At 58.3% G+C, this 20,515-nt stretch overlaps 9 protein-coding genes across 9 annotated transcripts; 7 read left to right on the top strand and 2 right to left on the bottom strand.

The window, feature by feature from the left end:
* Positions 1-56: 56 nt before the first annotated feature.
* On the top strand, positions 57-2,214 carry GGTG_03239 (hypothetical protein). The gene is made up of 2 exons (XM_009221018.1): positions 57-1,442; positions 1,495-2,214. Exon 2 carries the CDS (start codon positions 1,540-1,542, stop codon positions 2,131-2,133), a length of 594 nt encoding a protein of 197 aa, XP_009219282.1. The 5' UTR covers positions 57-1,442; positions 1,495-1,539; the 3' UTR covers positions 2,134-2,214.
* Positions 2,215-2,764: 550 nt separating this feature from the next.
* Positions 2,765-4,086, top strand: GGTG_03238 (hypothetical protein). The gene is made up of 2 exons (XM_009221017.1): positions 2,765-3,595; positions 3,683-4,086. The coding sequence occupies exons 1-2, from the start codon at positions 2,855-2,857 to the stop codon at positions 3,911-3,913; spliced, it is 972 nt and encodes a 323-aa protein (XP_009219281.1). The 5' UTR covers positions 2,765-2,854; the 3' UTR covers positions 3,914-4,086.
* Positions 4,087-4,391: 305 nt separating this feature from the next.
* On the top strand, positions 4,392-7,930 carry GGTG_03237 (hypothetical protein). Its single transcript, XM_009221016.1, has 4 exons — positions 4,392-5,290; positions 5,379-6,553; positions 6,639-7,286; positions 7,358-7,930. Exons 2-4 carry the CDS (start codon positions 6,041-6,043, stop codon positions 7,544-7,546), a joined length of 1,350 nt encoding a protein of 449 aa, XP_009219280.1. The 5' UTR covers positions 4,392-5,290; positions 5,379-6,040; the 3' UTR covers positions 7,547-7,930.
* Positions 7,292-9,918, bottom strand: GGTG_03236 (hypothetical protein). Its single transcript, XM_009221015.1, has 2 exons — positions 9,430-9,918; positions 7,292-9,338 (listed from the first exon to the last, which is right to left on the bottom strand). The coding sequence occupies exons 1-2, from the start codon at positions 9,515-9,517 to the stop codon at positions 7,993-7,995; spliced, it is 1,434 nt and encodes a 477-aa protein (XP_009219279.1). The 5' UTR covers positions 9,518-9,918; the 3' UTR covers positions 7,292-7,992.
* A 532-nt stretch (positions 9,919-10,450) lies between these two features.
* On the top strand, positions 10,451-12,665 carry GGTG_03235 (cytochrome P450 monooxygenase). Its single transcript, XM_009221014.1, has 3 exons — positions 10,451-10,829; positions 10,885-11,718; positions 11,798-12,665. The coding sequence occupies exons 1-3, from the start codon at positions 10,697-10,699 to the stop codon at positions 12,487-12,489; spliced, it is 1,659 nt and encodes a 552-aa protein (XP_009219278.1). The 5' UTR covers positions 10,451-10,696; the 3' UTR covers positions 12,490-12,665.
* Positions 12,666-13,255: 590 nt separating this feature from the next.
* GGTG_03234 (hypothetical protein) lies at positions 13,256-13,648 on the top strand (the record flags this gene model as incomplete). The annotated part of the gene is made up of 3 exons (XM_009221013.1): positions 13,256-13,279; positions 13,384-13,513; positions 13,590-13,648. The coding sequence occupies 3 exons, from the start codon at positions 13,256-13,258 to the stop codon at positions 13,646-13,648; spliced, it is 213 nt and encodes a 70-aa protein (XP_009219277.1).
* Positions 13,649-14,175: 527 nt separating this feature from the next.
* On the top strand, positions 14,176-14,994 carry GGTG_03233 (hypothetical protein; the record flags this gene model as incomplete). Its single annotated transcript, XM_009221012.1, has 3 exons — positions 14,176-14,319; positions 14,376-14,393; positions 14,914-14,994. The coding sequence occupies 3 exons, from the start codon at positions 14,176-14,178 to the stop codon at positions 14,992-14,994; spliced, it is 243 nt and encodes an 80-aa protein (XP_009219276.1).
* Positions 14,995-15,154: 160 nt separating this feature from the next.
* Positions 15,155-19,035, top strand: GGTG_03232 (hypothetical protein). Its single transcript, XM_009221011.1, has 3 exons — positions 15,155-17,017; positions 17,128-17,639; positions 17,725-19,035. Exons 1-3 carry the CDS (start codon positions 16,844-16,846, stop codon positions 18,734-18,736), a joined length of 1,698 nt encoding a protein of 565 aa, XP_009219275.1. The 5' UTR covers positions 15,155-16,843; the 3' UTR covers positions 18,737-19,035.
* GGTG_03231 (hypothetical protein) lies at positions 19,008-20,487 on the bottom strand (the record flags this gene model as incomplete). Its single annotated transcript, XM_009221010.1, has 3 exons — positions 19,008-19,500; positions 19,559-19,725; positions 20,328-20,487. 3 exons carry the CDS (start codon positions 20,485-20,487, stop codon positions 19,453-19,455), a joined length of 375 nt encoding a protein of 124 aa, XP_009219274.1. The 3' UTR covers positions 19,008-19,452.
* Positions 20,488-20,515: the final 28 nt, after the last annotated feature.

Genomic DNA, 20,515 nt, shown 5'->3' with positions numbered 1-20,515 from the left:
GTGCACCCCCTGTCCGCGCACATTGTAGGCCCACGCATGGAATCTTCTCGAGTACTTCAACCCTCCCTATTTCTATCAATTCTAATCCGGTTTCCTTACTTTTTTCTGCAATCTAACAACAAAATGCCAAAGAAAGGATATACAGAAGAAGACGTCGAACGAGCCGTCGCTGCGGTGCACCGAAAGGTCGGAATCCGGAGGGCTGCCCGGATCCATAGGATACCCAGGTCGACTTTAAAAGACCGCCTAAAAGGCGCCCTACCTATCCGGCAGTCGCAAAAGCAGTATTAACGGATAGCCCCTGAGCAGGAAAAGCGCCTAGCTAACTGGATTTTACTACAGGACTCTCTGGGGCTCCCACCAACGCACGCGGAAATCCGGTTTTTTGCAAAGGATATCCTCCGGCAAAGGGGGGCCTCCCAGCCGCTTGGGAAGCATTGGAACCATGCTTTTTTAAGCCGATATCCGGAAATCCGAACTGGGAGATCTCGACGCATAGAAGCTGCACGCGTTAAAGGGGCTACTATTGCAACAATAAAGGAGTGGTGGCAGCGCTTGTAGATACCCGAGGTGGCCGGCATTAAGCCGGAAAATACGTATAACGCGGACGAGGGCGGCCTACAGGAGGGTAGAACCGGCAACGGGCTTGTTTTAAGCCTTGCAGGCACCCGGCCTTTACCGCCAAAAGATAGGGTCCCAATTTTTGGAGGCCTATGCCTGTGACGGCCCAGGGCAGTTCACCGCACGCCGCAGGCATCCACGTGAGCACGCGCCGCGGAATAGCCCGTGCGATAAGATGCCGCACCACCTTTTCTTTCCCTTTAGTTTTTGTTATCTAACTTGCATCGGATCTGGATATGGTGGCGGGGGACTCTTATCCCGCGCAAGGATGCCGACAATTGTAGGGAATGAAAGCATCCTCGGGTTCTGCTTCGAATTTAGTCACGCTTGATCATTTGACTTCGCACTCCAACCGGACTCCACTTCTGTGCCCCGCCGACGATTTGTGCACGGTCAATGACGTTGCGTGCTCCCAAAGATACCCCTCGCTACTTTAGGTGGGTTTTCTGCCGCAATTGCACTACAACTACGACATCTCAGCAAAAGTGATACAATCGTTTTGACCCTATCGATCCGGGACTGTGCGTACAGCACTATCTAGTCAATCCCCTCAAAATGGCGGCATTCAAGCGACTGATGGGCGAGATATCGAAGTAAGGATCTTTGAATCTCTGAGAAGCTTCGGCATTCCGCCGTCGGCTCATTCCCACTCTCCTCTGCAACACCATCTCAATTCGTCAGCTCACCCCTGTAGGGCCCGTGAAAGGGACGAATTTACCGACTTCGTGCTGGTTTGTGGCGCTGAAAGGTTTCCCGTCCACAAAGTCATCGTGTGCAGCCAGTCGAAAGTATTCCATGCGGCTTGCAGCAAGCCATTCAAGGTAAGCAGTCGCTCGAATCTACTTCATGCCCACATAACCAACGCCGTTGCAGGAGGCGGCATCGGGCGAATACGAAATTGTTCAACAATCGCCGTCAATGGTGCGGCGGATGGTAGAATACTTCTACACCGGCGATTACGCGGACTGCAACGAAACCACGAAAGATCCAAGCAAGGAGAAGCCTGAGCATAGCGATGAGGAGGGGCTCACGGCTTTGTGTATCCACGCGAGGATGTTCGCCTTGGCCGACATATATCAAGTTGACCGCCTGCAGAGCTTAGCTGCCACCAAATACGGCAAGGCGCTGGAGAAAGGATCCAACATCCAGGACCTCTTTGATTCGATCCCGGACGTTTATCAGCTGACTCCCTATTCGGTCCGGGCCCTTCGCGACAAGGCAGTTCTTGCCCTTCGTGTTAAGCTAGGGCAGGCGATACGGCTACGCCAATTTACCGTTGCTAGCCCTAGCACTTCCGGGGACAACAGTGGAGGAGCCGCCGACAGTCTAATGGAAGTTTATGACGAGGTTGCTACCGAAACGCCCGAGTTTTTGAAGGATCTACTGAGCTCGTATATCCGAGCCCCGTTGCTAGGACACTGCTACAATTGCAACCCTGAACAGCCTCAGCCTGTGGAACCCTTACAGATGAGATGCATGACGTGTGGCAAAGGAGGAGCCGGGTTAATATAGTGTGAGGTTTCGTGTAGAATATGAAAAATAAGGGAATATTAAAATAACCTGCCCAGTATTCGGTCTTACTACTGTCATTGCCAGCTAATTCAATATGATCGATCTTGCTGTCAGTCCGAGTGGCCTCGGTCTCATTTCAAACTATTCTAACGCCTTTTAGGGCCGGTGTTCCTTCCCGGACGGCGGATCTTTCTAGTCCCGAAAAAGATCGACTGGTGCACGCTGAGGGGCAACCCAGGGTGGCCAAGAAGCTGGGACGATGGAGGGCGCCGTAGTGGGAGGAAAGATTGGCAGCTGCTCAAAGACTTTGCTGTACACTGGCACAGGAAAGCGGCGCAGTGATTTGGGAATGGAAATCGGATCCTTATGAGACCAGGCCTTCAGATTTACCAGATCGTCCAGCTCGATAGGGTTGACCGATTCGTTAGCGTTGCGTCGTCCGAGTTGCTAGGCTCGTCTGTGAATTAACCTGTTCAACTTTACCACAACTTCGTCCCAGTCCCTCACCTCACGAGCCGCCGTTAACAGTTTGTTACAGAACCCTACTCCTCGATTCGCCCACTGGTAATATTTAACCTTGTCTTCGCCCCAGATACGCCTCACCGATGTTACGACCACGCCGGAAGAAGGGCGGGGCCCCAGGACGTGCGGGGTCAAGACCTCGGCCGCCGTGGCGCTCCTGGGGCAGGGAGGGGCCATCGCGACCCTGATCCTCGCTTTCATGGCCATCATGAGCACGTACTCGTCCGAGCTCATCGCCGTCTCGTCCATCTGCACCTACGACATCTACAAGACGTACATCAACCCCGGCGCGACGGGCAAGCAGCTGATGCGCGTCAACTACATCGGCATGGTGTGCTTTGCGCTCTTCTTTGCGCTCTTCATGGCCGCCTTCGCTACCGCCCTGTACTATATCGGCATCTCGATGGGCTACCTGTACCTGATGATGGGCGTCATAATTTCCTCGGCGGCCCTCCCCGCAACTTTGACGCTGATGTGGTCGGGCCAGTCGTGGGCCGCGGCCACCTTCAGCCCCATCCTCGGGTTCGCCTGCTCCGTGACGGTGTGGCTCGTCACGGCCAAGACAGAGTACGGCGAGCTCTCTGTGGCGGCCACGGGCGCCAACAAGCCCATGCTGGCGGGCAATATCACGTCGCTGCTGGCGCCCATGCTCTTCATCCCGCTCCTAACCTACATCCCGCCATTCAGGCTGCAGAAGTACGACTGGCAGAGCATGCTCGACATTGGCAAGGGCGACGATCGCGAGTTCGCTGAGGAGGCGCACGACCCCGAGGTTGTGCTCGCCGCACAGGGACAGCGGGAGGAGGAGGCGGCGCAGGAGCAGGCCAAGCTGGCAAAGGCGGCGAAGATCGCCCGGTGGCTGACCGTCGTGCTGACGCTAGCGTTACTCGTGCTATGGCCCATGCCCATGTTTGGCACTGGATACATCTTTAGCAAAGAGGTGCGTCGGATACTTCTTGCCTGGCTCATCTTCATTCTTTGTGTTCACGTCAGCCCTTGCTAACCATCTGTTTTATGGTGTCTTCAGTTCTTCGCCGGCTGGGTTGTGGTCGGCATAATCTGGCTCTCCGCCTCAGCGGTCATGGTCGTTTTCCTCCCCGTATTCGAATCTCGGTCGACGATTATCCGGACTACGAGGATGATGTTTAAGGATCTGTTTGGGGGCGGACTTCGTTCGAAGCCTGTCAGTGAGGGTCAGGTGGTGTCTGGGGATGTCACGCCGCCCAACGCGTCTGAGAAGCCGGGGGTAAAGGAGTAAAGGGCGTCCGATAGCTATAGGTGGCGGGGGATGTAGAACACACAGCAGTATATGTTGCTCTAGGCAGCGAACGCATTGAGATTTTGCGTCAGATCTACTCGGCTTCGGTCAAGTCCAGCCGTCGTTGCTCCACGCCATGGCCACTCGAGGGGACTGTCGGCTCCGCGACCCGTTGATGCCCCGAGATCGACACGACCTTGCCGTCGCGCAAATTAGGGGACGGAGCTGGGCGGCGACGGAGCATCGTCTCTTTGCGTGGTCTCGTCGAGGCGACAGGAACAAGCGGCCCGGATCGACGGGATCTTTGCCATCGCGAACAGCTTTTTGCTGAGGATCCCAGCGCGATGTTGCATCGGCCCAAGGCTGGTGAGTGTTAGGTGTGGGCGCACACAGAAAGCCAGACATGCTTGGGCGTCACAGCAATCTATTCTGCGCTAGTCTTTGTTCTGCAATTTGGTGTCTTTGAAGCGAAACAATGGTTCGCCTCTTTATCGGCTGGCAGCCCGTCCCCACTGTTCTCGGGGGCGCTATCCGCCCGGTAAAAGGCGAGCGAGTAGCATCGAGGTCTGGTCTTTTTCCCACCGAGCAGCAGAGCCGTCACTTACCCACACCCAAGCGACCAAGACTAGGCACAGATGCGTCAACATATCTCCGTACACAGCCCCTCAGTCTTGGCTGCAGAACACCCCGAAAGAATTGCCATAACCACCTGCCTTGCCCTGCATGGGGCGGGAGGAATCCTCCTGCCCTCCCCACTCAGACACCCTGCTTCAAGTTTCGCTTGACATCCCAGAGTTCGGCATGTCAAAGCGCCTACCGAGTGTCTTGCATCTCCTGTCCAAAGCTTGCCCTGCGCGAGCAAGTCTCTTGGCAAACAAGTCGCAATCCCGCCCATATTGCCGGCTGATTCGGATCGGAGCGCTCTGGCCGTTCATCGCCGGACCAGGAGGAGCCGTGTGACTGACCACACGTCGGTCTTCTTGATGGTCAGAGTACTGCCGCCGAACAATATCCCCGAGCCGGCGCCCCCGATTTCAACAACATCCGGCCTCCGGGTCTCGACAAAGACTGTCATCGAATCTCCGAGCGCCGGGAGACACCGTCGGCGCTTCTGCGAGGCTGGATCATCCCCGATGCTTGAGTTGTTGTAGCCTTGCCAGTGCGGCTTGTCTCTCGCCCCTCGCGAAGGCTCCCGACCTCAGACGTTGCCAACAGAAATCTCCCCTACAGGCTTTTAGCCGGCCAGTCAGTGGCCGCAGCCACCCTGCCCGAGCGCCGAGGCCCTGATAGTTGCACATCCCTTGGCCGCCGAGCCCTTGGCTCAGGCCCGTGTCTTGGTCCCGCAAATCGCCGTCGTCTTGGCCGATGATCGCATGGGTGAGATTTGATCGTGTTTGCTGCCATAGGACGTTGTCCCCCCGCCGACAAGACCTTGGCTGACTGTCCGATATATGAATCTTTATAGAGTCCCCCCATATCTCGAAGCTCAGGAAGGCCACGATGAGCGCCACATGACCGGTACTCAGGACGGCGCCAAGGATGTGCTGTGCCGTGACGGGTGGCCGCGACGGATGGCGATGGGTTTGGCCTTCCTCGACCTCTGGTAGCCCGGCCCGCCACCAAACTTTCATTAAACACACCCCTTGTGGGCTGACCTAGGCGCCCCTGTTTCCCCTTGTGCTCGCGGAGCGCGAGCCGGCCTCTGAGAGATTGGCGTGGAGCAGCCTCCTAGGGTTCATTTGTGAGGCCAAGCTCCATCGCGTCGCCTACTACCCGTCAGGGTGAGTGGGATAAATCGGCAGCCTACTTGATGCCTCCATTCGACTCTTGGCCTGCTCCGGATGCCGGGAGGCGGCCGTGTCCCTCTTCGGCACTGGTCTCTCCGTCACGCGGAATAGGGAAGTGCTTGAGGAGGGAGAGCAGAGAGCTGGTTGGTTGACAGGAGGATGGCATCATGGAGATGTCCACAAGGGCCCTCGACCAGTTCTAGGCATATAAAACGCCCGGGCCCGACCTGTGTTCTACGTCTGGTCATAATGCCACTCGTGTCCGCCATCGAGAACGAAAAGCTCTGCAGCAGCTTACTCGCCAGCACTCCTTCAGCTTGAACTCGCCTCACTGCCCAATATGAAGCGCTCACTTTGTGCCTCCCTGTCGATGCTGGCCGCTGCCGTCGGCCAGCAGGTCGGTAAGGAGACGTCGGAGACGCACCCCCGCATGACCTGGCAGAGGTGCACGGCCGCGGGCTCGTGCAGCAACGTCAACGGAGAGGTCACCATCGACGCCAACTGGCGCTGGGTGCACGACATCAACGGCTACACCAACTGCTACGAGGGCAACTCGTGGGATACGTCGGTCTGCAGCACCAACGCCGACTGCGCCAAAAAGTGCGCCGTCGAAGGCGTCAACTACAGCCAGACCTACGGCGTATCGACGAGCGGCAATGCCCTGACGCTCAAGTTCGTCCAGAAGCACGAGTACGGAACTAATATCGGGTCGCGCATGTACTTGATGAACGGCGCCTCCAAGTACCAGATGTTTACCCTGATGAATAACGAGTTCGCGTTTGATGTCGACCTTTCAACCATCGGCTGCGGCCTCAACAGCGCCCTGTACTTTGTGGCGATGAAGGAGGACGGCGTAAGTTTCCCTGACTCCAGGCAACAGATACTTGTACCACCGCCAAAAAAAAAAAAAAAAAACTAACACCGCTCCGTCTCCTTAGGGCATGTCCTCGGAGCCAAACAACAAGGCCGGCGCAAAGTACGGAACGGGTTACTGCGACGCCCAGTGCGCGCGCGACCTCAAGTTCGTGGGCGGGCAGGCCAACGTCGAGGGGTGGAAGGAGTCCGACTCGGACGAGAACGCGGGAGTGGGCCGGCTGGGCGCGTGCTGCGCCGAGATCGACATCTGGGAGTCCAACAGCCAGGCCTTCGCCTTCACGCCGCACCCGTGCGAGAACAACAACTACCACGTGTGCGAGGACCAGAACTGCGGCGGCACCTACTCTGAAGACCGCTTCGCCGGCGGCTGCGACGCCAACGGCTGCGACTTCAACCCGTACCGCATGGGCAACCCGGACTTTTACGGCCCCGGCAAGACCATCGACACGACCAAGAAGTTCACCGTCATCACGCGCTTCCAGCCCGGCCGCCAGTACCAGGTCCTGATGCAAGGAGGACGCACCTTTGAGGTCCCCGGCGCCAAGTTCGACGGCATCCCCGGCGAGAACGCCCACCTGACGCCCGAGTTCTGCGACGCCCAGTTCAGCGTCTTTGACGACCGCAACCGCTTCAAGGAGGTCGGCGGCTTCACCAAGCTCGACGCCGCCATCCGCATCCCCATGGTCCTGGTCATGTCCATCTGGAACGACGTACGTGTCCTCTTGTCTCGTAAGATTCTTAACTTTAAACTGTCTAACTCGCATCCCCTTTTCATCTACAGCACCACTCCAACATGCTCTGGCTCGACTCCATCTACCCGCCCGAGAAGGAGGGCCAGCCCGGCGCCGCTCGTGGCCCTTGCCCCCAGGACTCGGGCGACCCGAACACGGTCGTCACGGAGCAGGCCAACGCCAAGGTCATCTGGTCCAACGTCCGCTTCGGCCCCATCGGCAGCACCTACAAGGTCTGAGGACGGTCTCGGACAGCGTTGACGGGCGCGAGCAGGAGAGAAGTGGACGACTTGGCACGATGACGGTCGTGGGCCTCGTCCTCGGCTTCCGTCTCTTATCCACCTCCCGGGCCCTGAGAAAATTGGGTAAATAGCACGCTTTCTGTACATATTGTGGCCACTGCTTTCTCGCCCCTTTGCTATCCATAGCCTCAGTTGCAGATTGAGAACTTGAATCTGAGGCCATTACTACTCTATGGTTCTTCCTGTCCTATCATACCAAATATTTCAATACGTGTGTACCATGTGATTTTCTCAAGGCAAAACAAAGCAAGCGAACAAAAGAGACGATCTATTCTAGTAGATAAACGAGACCAGTCTATGTCAACGCCCTCGCTCATGCAAATTCACTCGTCCCCCCAAAAAAGAAGCACTCCTCATTCGTCTCACAGCCTGCTCCTCCCAGCCTAGAAGCAAAAGACCTGGTCGGTCATCTTGGAGCTCGCCCCGGGCTTCTCGAACCCGAGCTCGACGAGCAGCTTCTTGGCGGCGTTGACCATGCCCGGGGGCCCGCACAGCATGACCTTGGCGTCCGGCGCGGGGCTCGGCATCCTCTCGGCCAGGACGTCGCGCGTGACGTAGCCGGAGCCGTAGGCCCAGTCCGCGGGCGGGCGGTCCAGGAGGTAGTGCAGCCTCAGATTCTTTGGGTAGCGACGCGCAAAGGCCTCGAGCTCGTCGCGGAGGAGGATGTCGGCCTCGGTGCGGTTCGCGTACACGAGGCTGACCTGGGTCGTGTCCCAGGGGTCCTCGCAGATGGCGCGGATGAGCTGGTACATGGGCGTGATGCCCGTGCCGCCGGCGAGCATGCCGACGCGCCGGGCGAGCCCCCGCCGGTAGCGCATGGCGCCCTTGGGCCCGCGGAACTGCACCTCGTCGCCCACCTCGAGGTTGGCCAGGTACCTGCCCGTCAGCAGCCCGTCCGGGTAGCAGCGCACCACGAGCTCGAGCGTGCCGCGGTCCGAGTTGTTGGACGTCGGCGTGTAGGACCGCGCCACGGCCTGGCCGTCGACCACGCCGCGGATCGACACGTGCTGGCCGATGGGCAGGCCCAGGACCGTCGTCTCGGTCGGGAGCGAAAACACGAAGCGGTAGACGCCCGGCGCGAGCAGCTCCTTGGCAGTCAGGGGCAGCGTGTGGTATGTCGTCGGGTCCAGCCAGCCCCGCTGGAGCAGCAGGTCCGGCTTGGCGGCCGTGCTCGCCTTGATGCGCGGCGGGTACCGGCCGAGGCCGCCCTCGAAGTGGATGATCTGGGAGGCCTTCCGCACCGCGAGCCCGCCAGCGATGGTGAGGATGGCCGACGCCAGAGCGAAACCCCCGAGAAACCCCGGGCCGCCGCCCTGGCGTGGCGAAGGCGATGATGGGAAAGCTAGCCAGGGGAGCAGGGAGCGGCCGAGGCTCGCCACGATGGAAACTTCGTCTAATGCTGGGGCGACCCTGATCGCTTGTGCGATGGCGACCACGCCCGCGGCTGCGGCTGTTGCAACTACTGCCTTGGACCCCAGGCTCATTCCCCTAGCGCTGCCAGAGCTTGGGGATTCGGTGGGCGTTCTCACGGCGACGCGGACCTGCTTTGGCCCTGGTTTCCTAGAAGCGCCGCCCTTGAGTTTGCCGACACGAAAGGAAGCCATGATTTCAGAGGCGTCCTCCGAGTGGCCTGCGCTGTCGAAGGCTTCGCTTGCATCTTGCCCCGCGGCCTCGATGAGAACGTCGGCGCCGCCAGGGTGATCTTGGACATATTTTGTGACGTCGTAGACTGGGGGCGAGGCAACAGGTTAGCTGGTGTGCGTGTTACCCTACGGCAAAGCCGCTAAATGTTTCAAAGGGGCTGACTTTGTCATACATACCTTGGCCGTGGATCACCATCCAGCAGTCGGCACCATCTTTGTGGGCCGCCACGTCCTTGAAGCTGTATTCGACGTCTTCTGTCGACATGGCGGTGACTCTCAACGTGACCAATGTGTATTGGTATCGAAAAGCGGCCTCGGCGTCTGGAGCAAGATTCAGGTGCACTAAACTAAGCCAAAGAAGTGTGGTGTCGCCTGGTTGCTGCTGCGTAGCGTCTCCTTTTGTCGACGCGAGCCGCCAAAGACAGCGACCAGGCAGTGATTTATTCCCCCCAATGCCTTATCGGCGCCACAAACGGCATGCCGGTCGACGGCTGGGATGGTCATTGCGGCCCGAGGTGCCGAGGCTTGAAGTCGACGGCGTCTCCGCGCGAACCGGGAGCCCCGTCTGGCCTCGGTCGAGGGCCCAACTCATTGGATGTGGTTCCGAGCAGAAGCATGACAAGGAAAAAGATGTGTAAGAATGGGGCCGCATCAATAAGCTCGGAGACAACCGGCAGGTTCGGTGGTGGTGCCCAAGGACCGTGGTGACATGACAGACGAATGAGACGACGAGACGAGGGTGTTTGGTCGACGGCATATCCCATCAATGCTCCTTGGCTGGCTTTGGCTGCCGGCACGTGTGTCAGGGTCCCACCGCCCTGCGTCAAGCCGAGGCCACTTGTGCCACCGCCCCCTGCTATTTTTTTCTCCCGACGCCACCTCATTCGTCAGCGCGTCGACCCATCGGCTCCGCCCCGGGATTAGCAATCTCTGCCGCTGATCTCCAATGCTTAATTCCCGGCACACACCTCCCAGAGCCCCACCATCCTGCCATCCTGCCCCTCGATATCGCCGGGCTCTGGCAGGATTTTCGTCCCCCTTTTTTTTTTCTCCGTATCTGCCGTCCCACCCAAGCCAACTGCCTCGGCAAGACCGCAACCGCCGAGCCAGCCATCTAGCTTGCATGGTAGACCCTAAGGGCTTGCCAGGGGACGGCGCCGAGGACCGACTGGATGACAGAATGACGGAATGCCGAACACGCGCAGGTTCCGCGTCGCTGCGCAGGGGCGGTGATATATATCGAGAGTATGGTCGATCTGGCCAAGGGTCTATCCTGTCACACCAGTTTTTGATCCGTTTACCGGTCCTAGACAACAGCCCACGCAGGTTATAATCCAAACTACCTCTTGAAAAACAACCCGCTCAAGTATCTACCAACCTAATTTTGTTCCTCCTGTCCCCTTGCCCCTGGGCTTTGAAGGGCAGATAGCTTGCCGCAGTCGTCATGTCTTCCAAACTATTTTACCTCCTGGGCGACGCCCCTTCAACCGCAACAGGAGTAGAAATCCCTTCGGGCACCGACGAGGAAGGCCTGCAGCACCTCGTGTCGTCACATTTTGCCATCGTTGATCCATCTGGTAAGTACCCCGTTCCCATCACAGTACCTAACCCACCCGCTGACGCAGTCTCCAGGTGTTGGTTTCGTCTCGCCCGATGTGGCCTTGACGACCGTTGCCGAGGTGCTGGCAGCCGCAGACCCGGTTGCCATCACCATCGATGGCAAGGCAGTCCGTCAAGTCCCCGGCCCGACAGGGCTGCCCTTCGTCGGAAACTACTTTGAAGTGTACCCAGACCACCTCGGCAATCACCAGCGGCTGTTTGAGAAGTACGGGCCCATGTTCAAGACAAGCAACATGGGAAGCGTTGTTTACCACACAAACGACCCCCGGCTGGCAAACATCGTCTTTGCCGAGAGCGACTTTTTCACCAAGAAGTTGATCGAGGGTCACCCGCTGTACCCCATCAAGAACAAGGAGTCTGGCGTCTTCCTGGGAGATACTGACACCCCCGAGTGGCGCGAGATTCACAAGTTCCTGCCCCCGGCTCTAGGTCCCAAGGCAGTGAGACACTACGCTCCTACTATGCAAAAAACTGTCGAGGACTCGTTCACGACCTTTGACGAGCTCGACGAGAAGGACGAGGCCTGGAACGTCTACTCGTACATGCTCAAGCTTGGCTCGCAAGCGGTCGGTAAGCTCGTGCTGGGTATCGACTTCAACCACTTTACTTCGGCAACAGCACCGCCGCACGAGATGGTCATCAGGATCGCGCAGTCGCTCGAGCTGAACAAGAAGGTCACGGCCATGGGCAGTTGGTACGGGATGCTGCCGTTTGGCCCGCCGCAACAGCTGCGCAACGCCAGGGGCAGGATAGAACAGATGATGCAGGAGTCCATCGCGAACGCCTCCAAGGGTGTTGAGGATCTGGAGCTTCAGGAGGCGGCCGTCACGGCCGAGAACATGGTTGGTAAGTGTCACTGGCTCAGCGACGTAGCATATTGATATTTCTCGTTACTGTGACTAACACCCTGTTCTCACTCACTCAGACTACATCCTCCGCGCAACGGACAACAAGGGCAACAAGGTGCCCAGGAGTAGGATCCTCGAGCCCCTCGTGGTGGCGACGGGCGCCGGCTTCACGACCACCAGTTCGCTACTATCGTGGCTAATCTACGGCCTAGTCAAGTACGAGGGTATGCAGGACCGGCTGCTGCAGGAGCTGGTCGACAACGACTTCGACGAGGACACACAGATAACGGCGGACCTGACGGGCCGGCTGTCGTTCCTGGAAAAGTACATCAAGGAGACGCAGCGGCGGCACAACCCGTCGTACCAGCCGGCGCGCACGGCAAAGGTGGACATGGTGCTCCCCGGCGGGCTGCGGCTGCCCAAGGACGCCATCGTGATCCCCGCGCTGCACCACATCCACAACAACGCCGACATCTGGGACAACCCGGCGCGGTTCGACCCGGACCGCTGGGACACGGACGCGGTGCGGAACCGGCCGGCAGGCTCGTACATGCCCTTCGCGGCCGGCCCCCGCATGTGCATCGGCTTCAACTTTGCGCTGCAGGAGGTCAAGGTGTTCCTGCCCAAGCTCCTGTACCGCTACGAGTTCAGCCTGGCCCAGGACGGCCCCATCGAGTACGACCCCATGTTCCAGCTCATCCGGCCCGACAACCTGTACGTCCGCGCGAGACGCCGCGTCAAGTTTCCCCCCAAGAGCGAGGTGGCGTGAGGCGGTTCTTGGAGGGATCCTCTTCTTTTTTTTCATTCTATTCCGCTGTATTCATTGAGCACGTACGGGGGTGCATTATGGGTCGCGATGGCGTCAGACAAGCATATAGACATAGACATAGACATAGACATGACTGGATACCTCAGCTAGACGGAATAACTTGCTCGTTTGCTTCATCAGGCGGTGCGACTAACTACCTACGCCGATGACCCAACTTGCCGACACCCAGCCACGTCATCGCCCTGCCGACTTGGCCAGACGCCCGACATGGTGGCGATGCGTGGCTGCCGCCAAGTCACAGCAGCATCGGCCGCGCCGAGCCGCCCGACCGCCCAAACGGGACTGGCGGCACTCTTGGTCTTTCTTGGAGTCGGTCTTCTGGCCTTTGTTCGCTGCTGCGGGCGGCACCGGCCCCCTTTTTTTCCTTCGTGACGTTTCGGTGTTGCGTAAGCCTTTTTAGCCACATCGCTGCCCCCACAATTTGCAGGTTGACGATGTCTGACGTCACAGTCAGGGAAACTCCCAACGATTGATTAAAGAGTCAAATGTTCGTCCATCGCTCTATCCAACGTCCCCCCTTTTTTTTTGCTCGACAAAGACAACACGCTGCGATTCGTTTGAAACGGACACCAACCGAACAACACCGTACTCACAACTTGATTTGATCTGATTGGCCAGCACACCGACGCTGCGAGCGACATCAACACCTCCATTCGGGCACGACAAAAACACACCGAAGACATATTCACCCGCCCACATCGGAAATATGACGCACGGTACTTCCTCGACGGTGAGCAACCTTGAGATCCATTTGCCTAGACCCCAGATGCGTTGCAACGAGATCCATCGCGCCTAGACCAACACTGACCGGATGCCATCCCCCGGGAGTTGCAGTCCGACGTCCTTCTTTACCTGCTGGCCATCCTGGTGCCACCCGTCCCCGTCTTCCTAGCTAGGGGATGCGGCGCCGACTTTTTGATAAACATTGGATTGACGATTCTAGGCTGGATTCCTGGCATGATCCGTAAGCTAACCCTAAGCCTCGCACCAACCCTTGTCTCCTACTGCCTCACGAACGCTTGCTGATTCTGGGAATCTAGACGCATGGTGGATCATCGCGAAGCAAGATCCGGCGAAAAAGGGCGTCAAGAGATATTAGTGATGCTTGCTAGCGTCATTTTGCATCGCAGACAAGACATTTCGACTCCGGCACTCGAGTCCTCGGATGATAATCTCCCCGCAGCGGGTTTTGATAGTGTGGCTCTAGCGCCGGCCGCGAGGAGGGGCGACGGGGTCTTATGTATACTAGGATATTATGAATTGTACTAGTACTAACAATTTTATGGGGTAATTTGCTAGCGCTAATGCCGAGCAGCCAACCGCGCATAAGCGAGCAATCGATAATGGATGACTACACGTTGGTCTGTTCGCGTCTCTTGCGGGCGCATCCACAGCCGTTGATGCCGCCTGGGCAACGACATGCCCCGGATCCGGCAGGTCTGTCGTGCTACCGTTTGTATTGCGCCCGAGGGCGCATCGGTGCCCCAGCCGGTCATAACGCAACGACCGAGTTTATGTGCATCTTGGACCTCAAGATAAACTCGGCCAGGTTGGAGATGGATTGGCCCGCCCTTGGACGACCATGACGACTGTGCGTGCCTTTTTTGGGCTTTGATGGCAGCAAACATGGGATCGGGTGGCCTTGGAGGACCTACCTATTTGGGTTGTCTTGGGGGGTACCTCTTTAACAACAAACATGGGCTCAACCTTCAGCGTGCCCATCTCTGCGGACTGGTCTGGTCGGATGGGGTGGGCGAGTCCGGGCATGCGGTGCGTGCGCCATTTTTCTTCGGGCAATTACCTACTTACTGTCTATTCCCGTATAGGATGGCGGCAGTGCGTGTGTATGTGCGGAGCTGGCAGTCTTGGACAAGTGTCTGAGCACCACGACCTGAGAGGTTAACCTGCCGTGGAGTCGCAACCCGGTCTCGGCCTGGAGTCGTCGGCGATTTCGCAGAGACGGACGGCGGACAGACAAGCAAACATCAACTCCATGATGACGCGCGAGCGCTAGACAAAGTCAGGAAATCGAGCCGTCGGTGTGTCGATCACCTCTGGGGTGAAGGCGGACGACTGTTTGGCCCGTGTGCCCCCGTGTCCCCCCCACGAGCTACCCGGAAAAGGCGCAATATCATCTGCTGAGGAACTCCGGAGGTGTGAGGGTTAAATAATCTACAGTGGGGAGGTCACTCGAAGCGAGGGCAGGGGCTAGGGTATGCACAAACGCGTGCGGGCGTATTCGAATTGGTGCTGCGATTGGTTGAAAAAAAGTAGGCTAGGCCTTATTCGGTAGGCTGAACATGGGGTGCTCTTAGCGCTACCTCGAAAATGGCGATTTTTTTCGCCTCCTATCTCCGTACATAGCTTTGGCACCCGGCCGGAAGACCCAGACCGTTAAGGGTTACTATGGAACTGACGCAGGGGGAGCACGCGAGGGGAAATTAAAAACCCCACATGACACCCAGTTAACGAGCAGAAGAAAATAGCCCGAGTTCGATGCAGGCACAACATGCTGACGGGCGCTGACGGGCAGGGGCGCCACGTGGCGGACGACTCACTCCTGGGTCGCGATCGCCCGACTGGGAGCTAAACAAGCACCGCTCAACTTCATTATTTCCAACGTCCCATCGGTAAATTACTTGGCAGACCATACTTTTCGCTGTCGTTACATCGAGCGACCATGTCGCGACGGCAACCCCTGGCTAGCCGTAAACGTGCTGCTGGGTAGGTGCCTACCACAGTACTAGACAGGTAGGTGGTCTGGGGGTATGATGGGAAAGGAGCATGGTAAAGGGGCTCCTCAGACAAAAAAGCGGTAGCGAGCCACGTTTCGAGTTTGGGAGAGGAGGGGCCAGATGACGAGAACCGGGCGCGCTATCGATGGGCGAACCGAACCACATACACAGAGGCGGCAAACCCATCGGCGGGCGATCCATGTCCCGGGCCCGCCGTGGTGTGAGAAGTTGGTTCCGGCGTGGCCTCGCTGCTCGCCCCAAACGCGCGGCTCCGTACTACTGCATATTTTTCTGGTCATGCTTGTTTCGACGGCAAAGGTTTCACACTCACGCCGGTCCCGGCGGGTGCTCCCGAAAGGAGCGCGCCTAAAAAAAAAAAGAAAAACGTCGCGAAAGTGCCAGAGGGCAGTGCGCGTGGTGACGCCTGAAGGAACAAGCATGGGCTCTCCCAGTTCTCGAGGGCAACTTCGACAGACGGCGGGGCCGCATGAAGGGGGCTTCCCGATTTGGCAAGTTTGCGAAACCGAGGCAAACCCCGGCCCTGCGGATTACAAGGAGAAAGAAACAAAAACATTCTTCTGGTCCACAAGAAGAAGAAAAGCAACAACAATAAACGAAATCGTCCACGTGCAGTCGCGCAAGGCGCCATCTGATGGAACCCTCCCTCACGACCCAAAGCTGGGATTACCACGGCTGGGCATTTCTACCATCTGATGGTGGTAAGGCCAAGAGATGGATGACGATGAGAGCAACGGGGGTAGCCCTGCCTGTCTAGAGGGCTCTACCCGACGGGGCCACTGGGCCACAAAAAGCTCCGCAGCCGTGGGTCGTGGTGAGCTCGCGGTGCTCGCCTCGACACGATGTGGACTCCTCCCCCGGCCTCGTGGGTTGCCCTTCATGCCCAGAGTGGCAGCCGGCGGGGCGCCGGTCCCAATGCGTGAGTCTGCAGCGAGTCAGCCATTTCCTTTTTGCGACCGGGCTGGCTCCTCGGCGCCGGGACGAGCGGGTTTCGTGCCTCGACCCTGTGCGGCCCTGTGCGGCCCTGTGCGGAGGTGTCGTCAGGGGAGGAGTGAGTGGCAACCGCGAGCAGCGAGGCTCTGTGCTAGCTTGTCACAGTATCCTCACCGTCTAGCGATGCTACCCATATCAGAGGTCCTTCAAACCGTTACAGGTCCCAGAGGTCACAAACCTTAGTACGGTGGATCCTGGTGGTACATCAGTTTGGCTTGGTTTTCTAAGAAAATGTATCTTGCATCCACCGCACTAGGGTTTGTGATTCCTGGGACCTGTAAAAGGAAAACATTCCCATTCTCTCCCCCCTGCTGGCCAGGCACAACGTTTGGTTTTTATACCGTACCGCCTCCCAGCCGATCACAAACTCTTCGTCCTCCCGCGGTGATCACCCCGCCTCACACTCCCTGCACCCCGTCCCTCCCAGCCATGTCTGGTTGACCGACAAGCAAACACACACACAAACACACACACGAACACACCTCGACATCCTGCCTTACAACGACGACAACTGCCTGGAGCAGGGAGCTTGGGAACGAACCGCAAAGATGGCCAAGGGAGTCTCAACTATGCACGCGGGCGAGGACTGGGGTCCGTCGCTGATCGCGGTCACGGTCATCATGCTGGTGCTGAGCGTCGTTGCCGTCTCGGCCCGAATCTACACGTCGCTCGTCCTCATCAAACGCTTCGTGATTGAGGATGCCCTGGCTATCCTGTCAACCGTACGTGTGGCCCCCGCGCGGCCCTTGGAGGGGACTGGACTCGGAGACAACGCGGTTGGAGGGGAGAGGGACTCGAGCGCGCACAAGCTAACCCGAGCGATGGGCGACAGATTGTCTACTTTGTCTTCACCGTCTTCTGCTGCATCGGAGTCTCCTGGGGGCTCGGCAAGAAGACCACAGACGTGCCGAACCGGCTGCACCACAAGGCGCTGCTTTACAAGTATCTCGGCATGGCGGCTTACATCGCCGTCTCTGGGCTCATCAAATTCGTCGTCGGCATCTACCTGATCCGGCTGTTCAAAAACTCGCGCCAGAAGTGGCAGACCTACTTCCTGATCGTGCTGCTCGTCCTGGTCGGAATCTCCAACACGGCCTACTTTTTCATCTCTATATTCCAGTGCACGCCCATATGGGTGTTTTGGCACCAAAAGGACGACGATTTTACCATGCAAAGGAACTGCTTCAAGCCCGCCATCGCGCTGGGTTCCACCTATACCGTCAACCTCATCAACATCGTGGCCGATCTGGCTCTGGCCCTACTGCCCATCTCGCTAGTCTGGAAGTCGCAGCTCGACCGCCGAACTAAGATTTCGGTGGTGGCCATTCTCGCTGTCGGCTCGGCGTAAGTACCCCACCCCCCTTGTCGGTCGACTGACTCCGTCGTGTTCTGGAAGCTCACCGTTTCGTCTTTTTCTCCGACTGTGCAGATCTTCCTTGGCAACCATCGTCCGAGTCCCGTACCTGTACCAGCTCCTCGATAACCCCGAGTACCTCGCCAACTTTGTCGAACTCGCCAACTGGTCGGCCGTCGAGATCGGCCTGGCCATCGTGGCCTCGTCGGCCGCCACGCTCCGCCCCCTGTTCCGCAAGCTCAAGGTGTTCACCAGTACGATGCACAGCCGCAACCGGTACGGCACGGGCTACAGCCAGGGCAGCCGCGGCGGCAAGTCGACCTTCCACTCGCGCAGCCGCAGCTTCGGCTTCCAAAAGGGCAGCGGCTCCAAGGACCTGGTCACGGGCGGCGCCGGCACCATGTTCAGCGCCAGCGACGTCAAGGGCCCCATCACGGTCGACACCTCCATCAGCGTCGACATCGAGAAGTGCGCGGCGCCCGTCGCCCCCGAGGCGGGCGGCGGCGGCCGGGCCGTCGCTTGGCGCGACACGGCCGACATGCCCCCGCTGCGGCACCAGATGACGCGCCACGGCAGCCAGGAAAGCCTGGCTGGCAGCTTCCGGATGCAGCGGCAGGGGATGTGGGAGGAGGCCGACGTTGAGGGGGGCCACGGACGCGTCAACGTCACGCGCGTCAACCACAACCACAACGACAACGACGCCGCCACCTACCACAGCAGGAGTAGCAGCATGCAGATGGATGACTGCGGCTCGCCCAGGGGCCGCACCATGTCGCCCCGCCGCTTCGCCCCGCCGCGGCCCCTGTATGGGAGCGGGAGGGCGCAGCGGGTGAGGTCCCTGCCCACCCTGGCCCAGTACGAGTCGTCGACGGAGCTGCCGTACCTCAGCTCGCCGTCGACTCCGTCACCTGTGACCCCGGCACTGCCGGCGCCTTCCCCCTACCCGCTGTCGTCGGCGTCGTCCTCGTCAATACCGTCGCCGATATCGCCGCTGCCCGGCACCGCATTGTCTACGGACTATCTGCCACCACCACCACCACCCACGCACCCCGGTTCTGGCAGCCGGGCCAACACGCCTTTCATATAATGCGCATTTCTTTCTTTCTTTCTTCTTCTTTGGTGGCGGCGCCCATCCTAACGACATTTTCCTTCGACGATTCGACTGTATAATCTTTCTCTGGGCGGACGGCTTCACTTCATACCCCTGTATTATTTATTCACGGTTGTGCACACGCATTTCTACGATCGGCGATCACGCATATTTTTCTTATGTCAATATACCACACATGTACCTATTACCTGTATCATATGCGTTCACGGCCTCCTGGACAAAAAAGAGCCCCATTTTTTTCTGTTGACTCGAGAAACACTGACTGTTGTGTATTAAGACCCTGTCTGTCTGAATGACGAACGTGCTGCAGCCCTGTATCTGTGACAGGCCGATGAAAGTATCGTGACTCTTACCGATCGGCTGGAACCGTTTTTCTACCCTTTTTGTCTAGCCGCTGGCTCCTGAAGTTTCTAAATGCTCCTTCCCGACATGGCTAAAAAATAGCGCGCTTTGGTCGCATCGCATTCGCCAGGCATAGCCTATTTTGCGTTCTTCTCGTTTCGTCCCTGGCAGCACAATGCCAAGTATGGGGCACCACCTAGATACACAGTAGCATGCAGCATTTCATCCACCCTTCCCTTCTCCTGTTCTCGCTTACTCCATGATCTCCCTCGCGGGATCACGCCTCGCCCGCGCCTGTTAAATTTTCGCCGTTGTCACTATGATCAAGCATCATCCTGTTTTGCGCGGCCTCAATCCCTCAGATCCCCGCAGTAATCTGCCAGAGCCTTGACCTTCGTCTGTCACATCTGTCAATCACTGTGAAAATCCCACCGCGAGGGGCCCGAGAGCTCTTACCCTGCAGCCCGCGCACTTGTTAGTAAGGGAGTCGTTATTATAGAGCGATACCGTTAAGGAGGTTCTGCGGATAAGAAACGCCACATGGGATTTCATCACACCAACAAACGTGGCCAGCGGCATCACCCGCGACCAATTTTGCATGCATGCCCGGCCTCGTGCGTGACCTAATGGCGTGTGTGTGTGTGTGTGTGTGTGTGTGTGTGTGGCCCCCATGTTTTAGCGTCGGGGAGCCCAACGCCCTATTGGCCAACCACAACCAAGCGCGCTAACGGCATCTTGGTAGGTGGTAACGCAAACCTGAGCGACGGCCCATATAATGTTTCGCCAAGTTCATATTAGTAGCACTCGCTAGGGCTGTCAAGTCCTGGTCGAGCCCATAACGGGTAAACAAATTTCTGGGCTTCTCACGACTCTGTCGCTTGTCGCGTGGGGAGCCATCCCGCTCGGACCGCGTCCTCTTGTTTGTCGCGCCAGTGTGAGTGGGCAAGGTGGGCTTTCTCCATGCAGGTACGGCAGATATCGTATCGATGTGGCCAGACAAGCCAGGCCCAAAGTGGGAGTCGCCCGATCCGTCGGGCCCAGTTTGTGGCTGCTGGCTGCTGCAGGGGCCGCACTATCCACGTGCATCCCCCATGTCACACCTTCTATGGAGACCCAAAATCGGCACTGGTCAGATCCATCCCCTAGCTTCGAGCACGGTGCGATACAATCAACCCATGATAGATGCCTTGCCCGCAAACTCTGATTCAGGGGCGTTGGAGATGACCGTCGAACGAGCCCGTCCCTGGTCTCCTCCGCCCTCGGAGGCGGGAGCGCCACGCTGAGCGAATTGGAGGGCCGGGACTCCTCGTGTTTTTTGTCCTTGGCATGGGGTTGATCAAGTGTGGAAAGCCGTTCGGGGCCCGTGCAGGGTGGGCCTCATCCATGTTGACAGCAACCTGAGCAGGCTGCAAC

Source organism: Gaeumannomyces tritici, assembly GCF_000145635.1.
Source record: "Gaeumannomyces tritici R3-111a-1 unplaced genomic scaffold supercont2.2, whole genome shotgun sequence".
In the NCBI taxonomy this organism is placed as follows: domain Eukaryota; kingdom Fungi; phylum Ascomycota; class Sordariomycetes; order Magnaporthales; family Magnaporthaceae; genus Gaeumannomyces; species Gaeumannomyces tritici.
The sequence above is the reverse complement of the archived record's forward strand: the minus strand, read 5'-3'. Positions and strand labels throughout refer to the sequence as shown.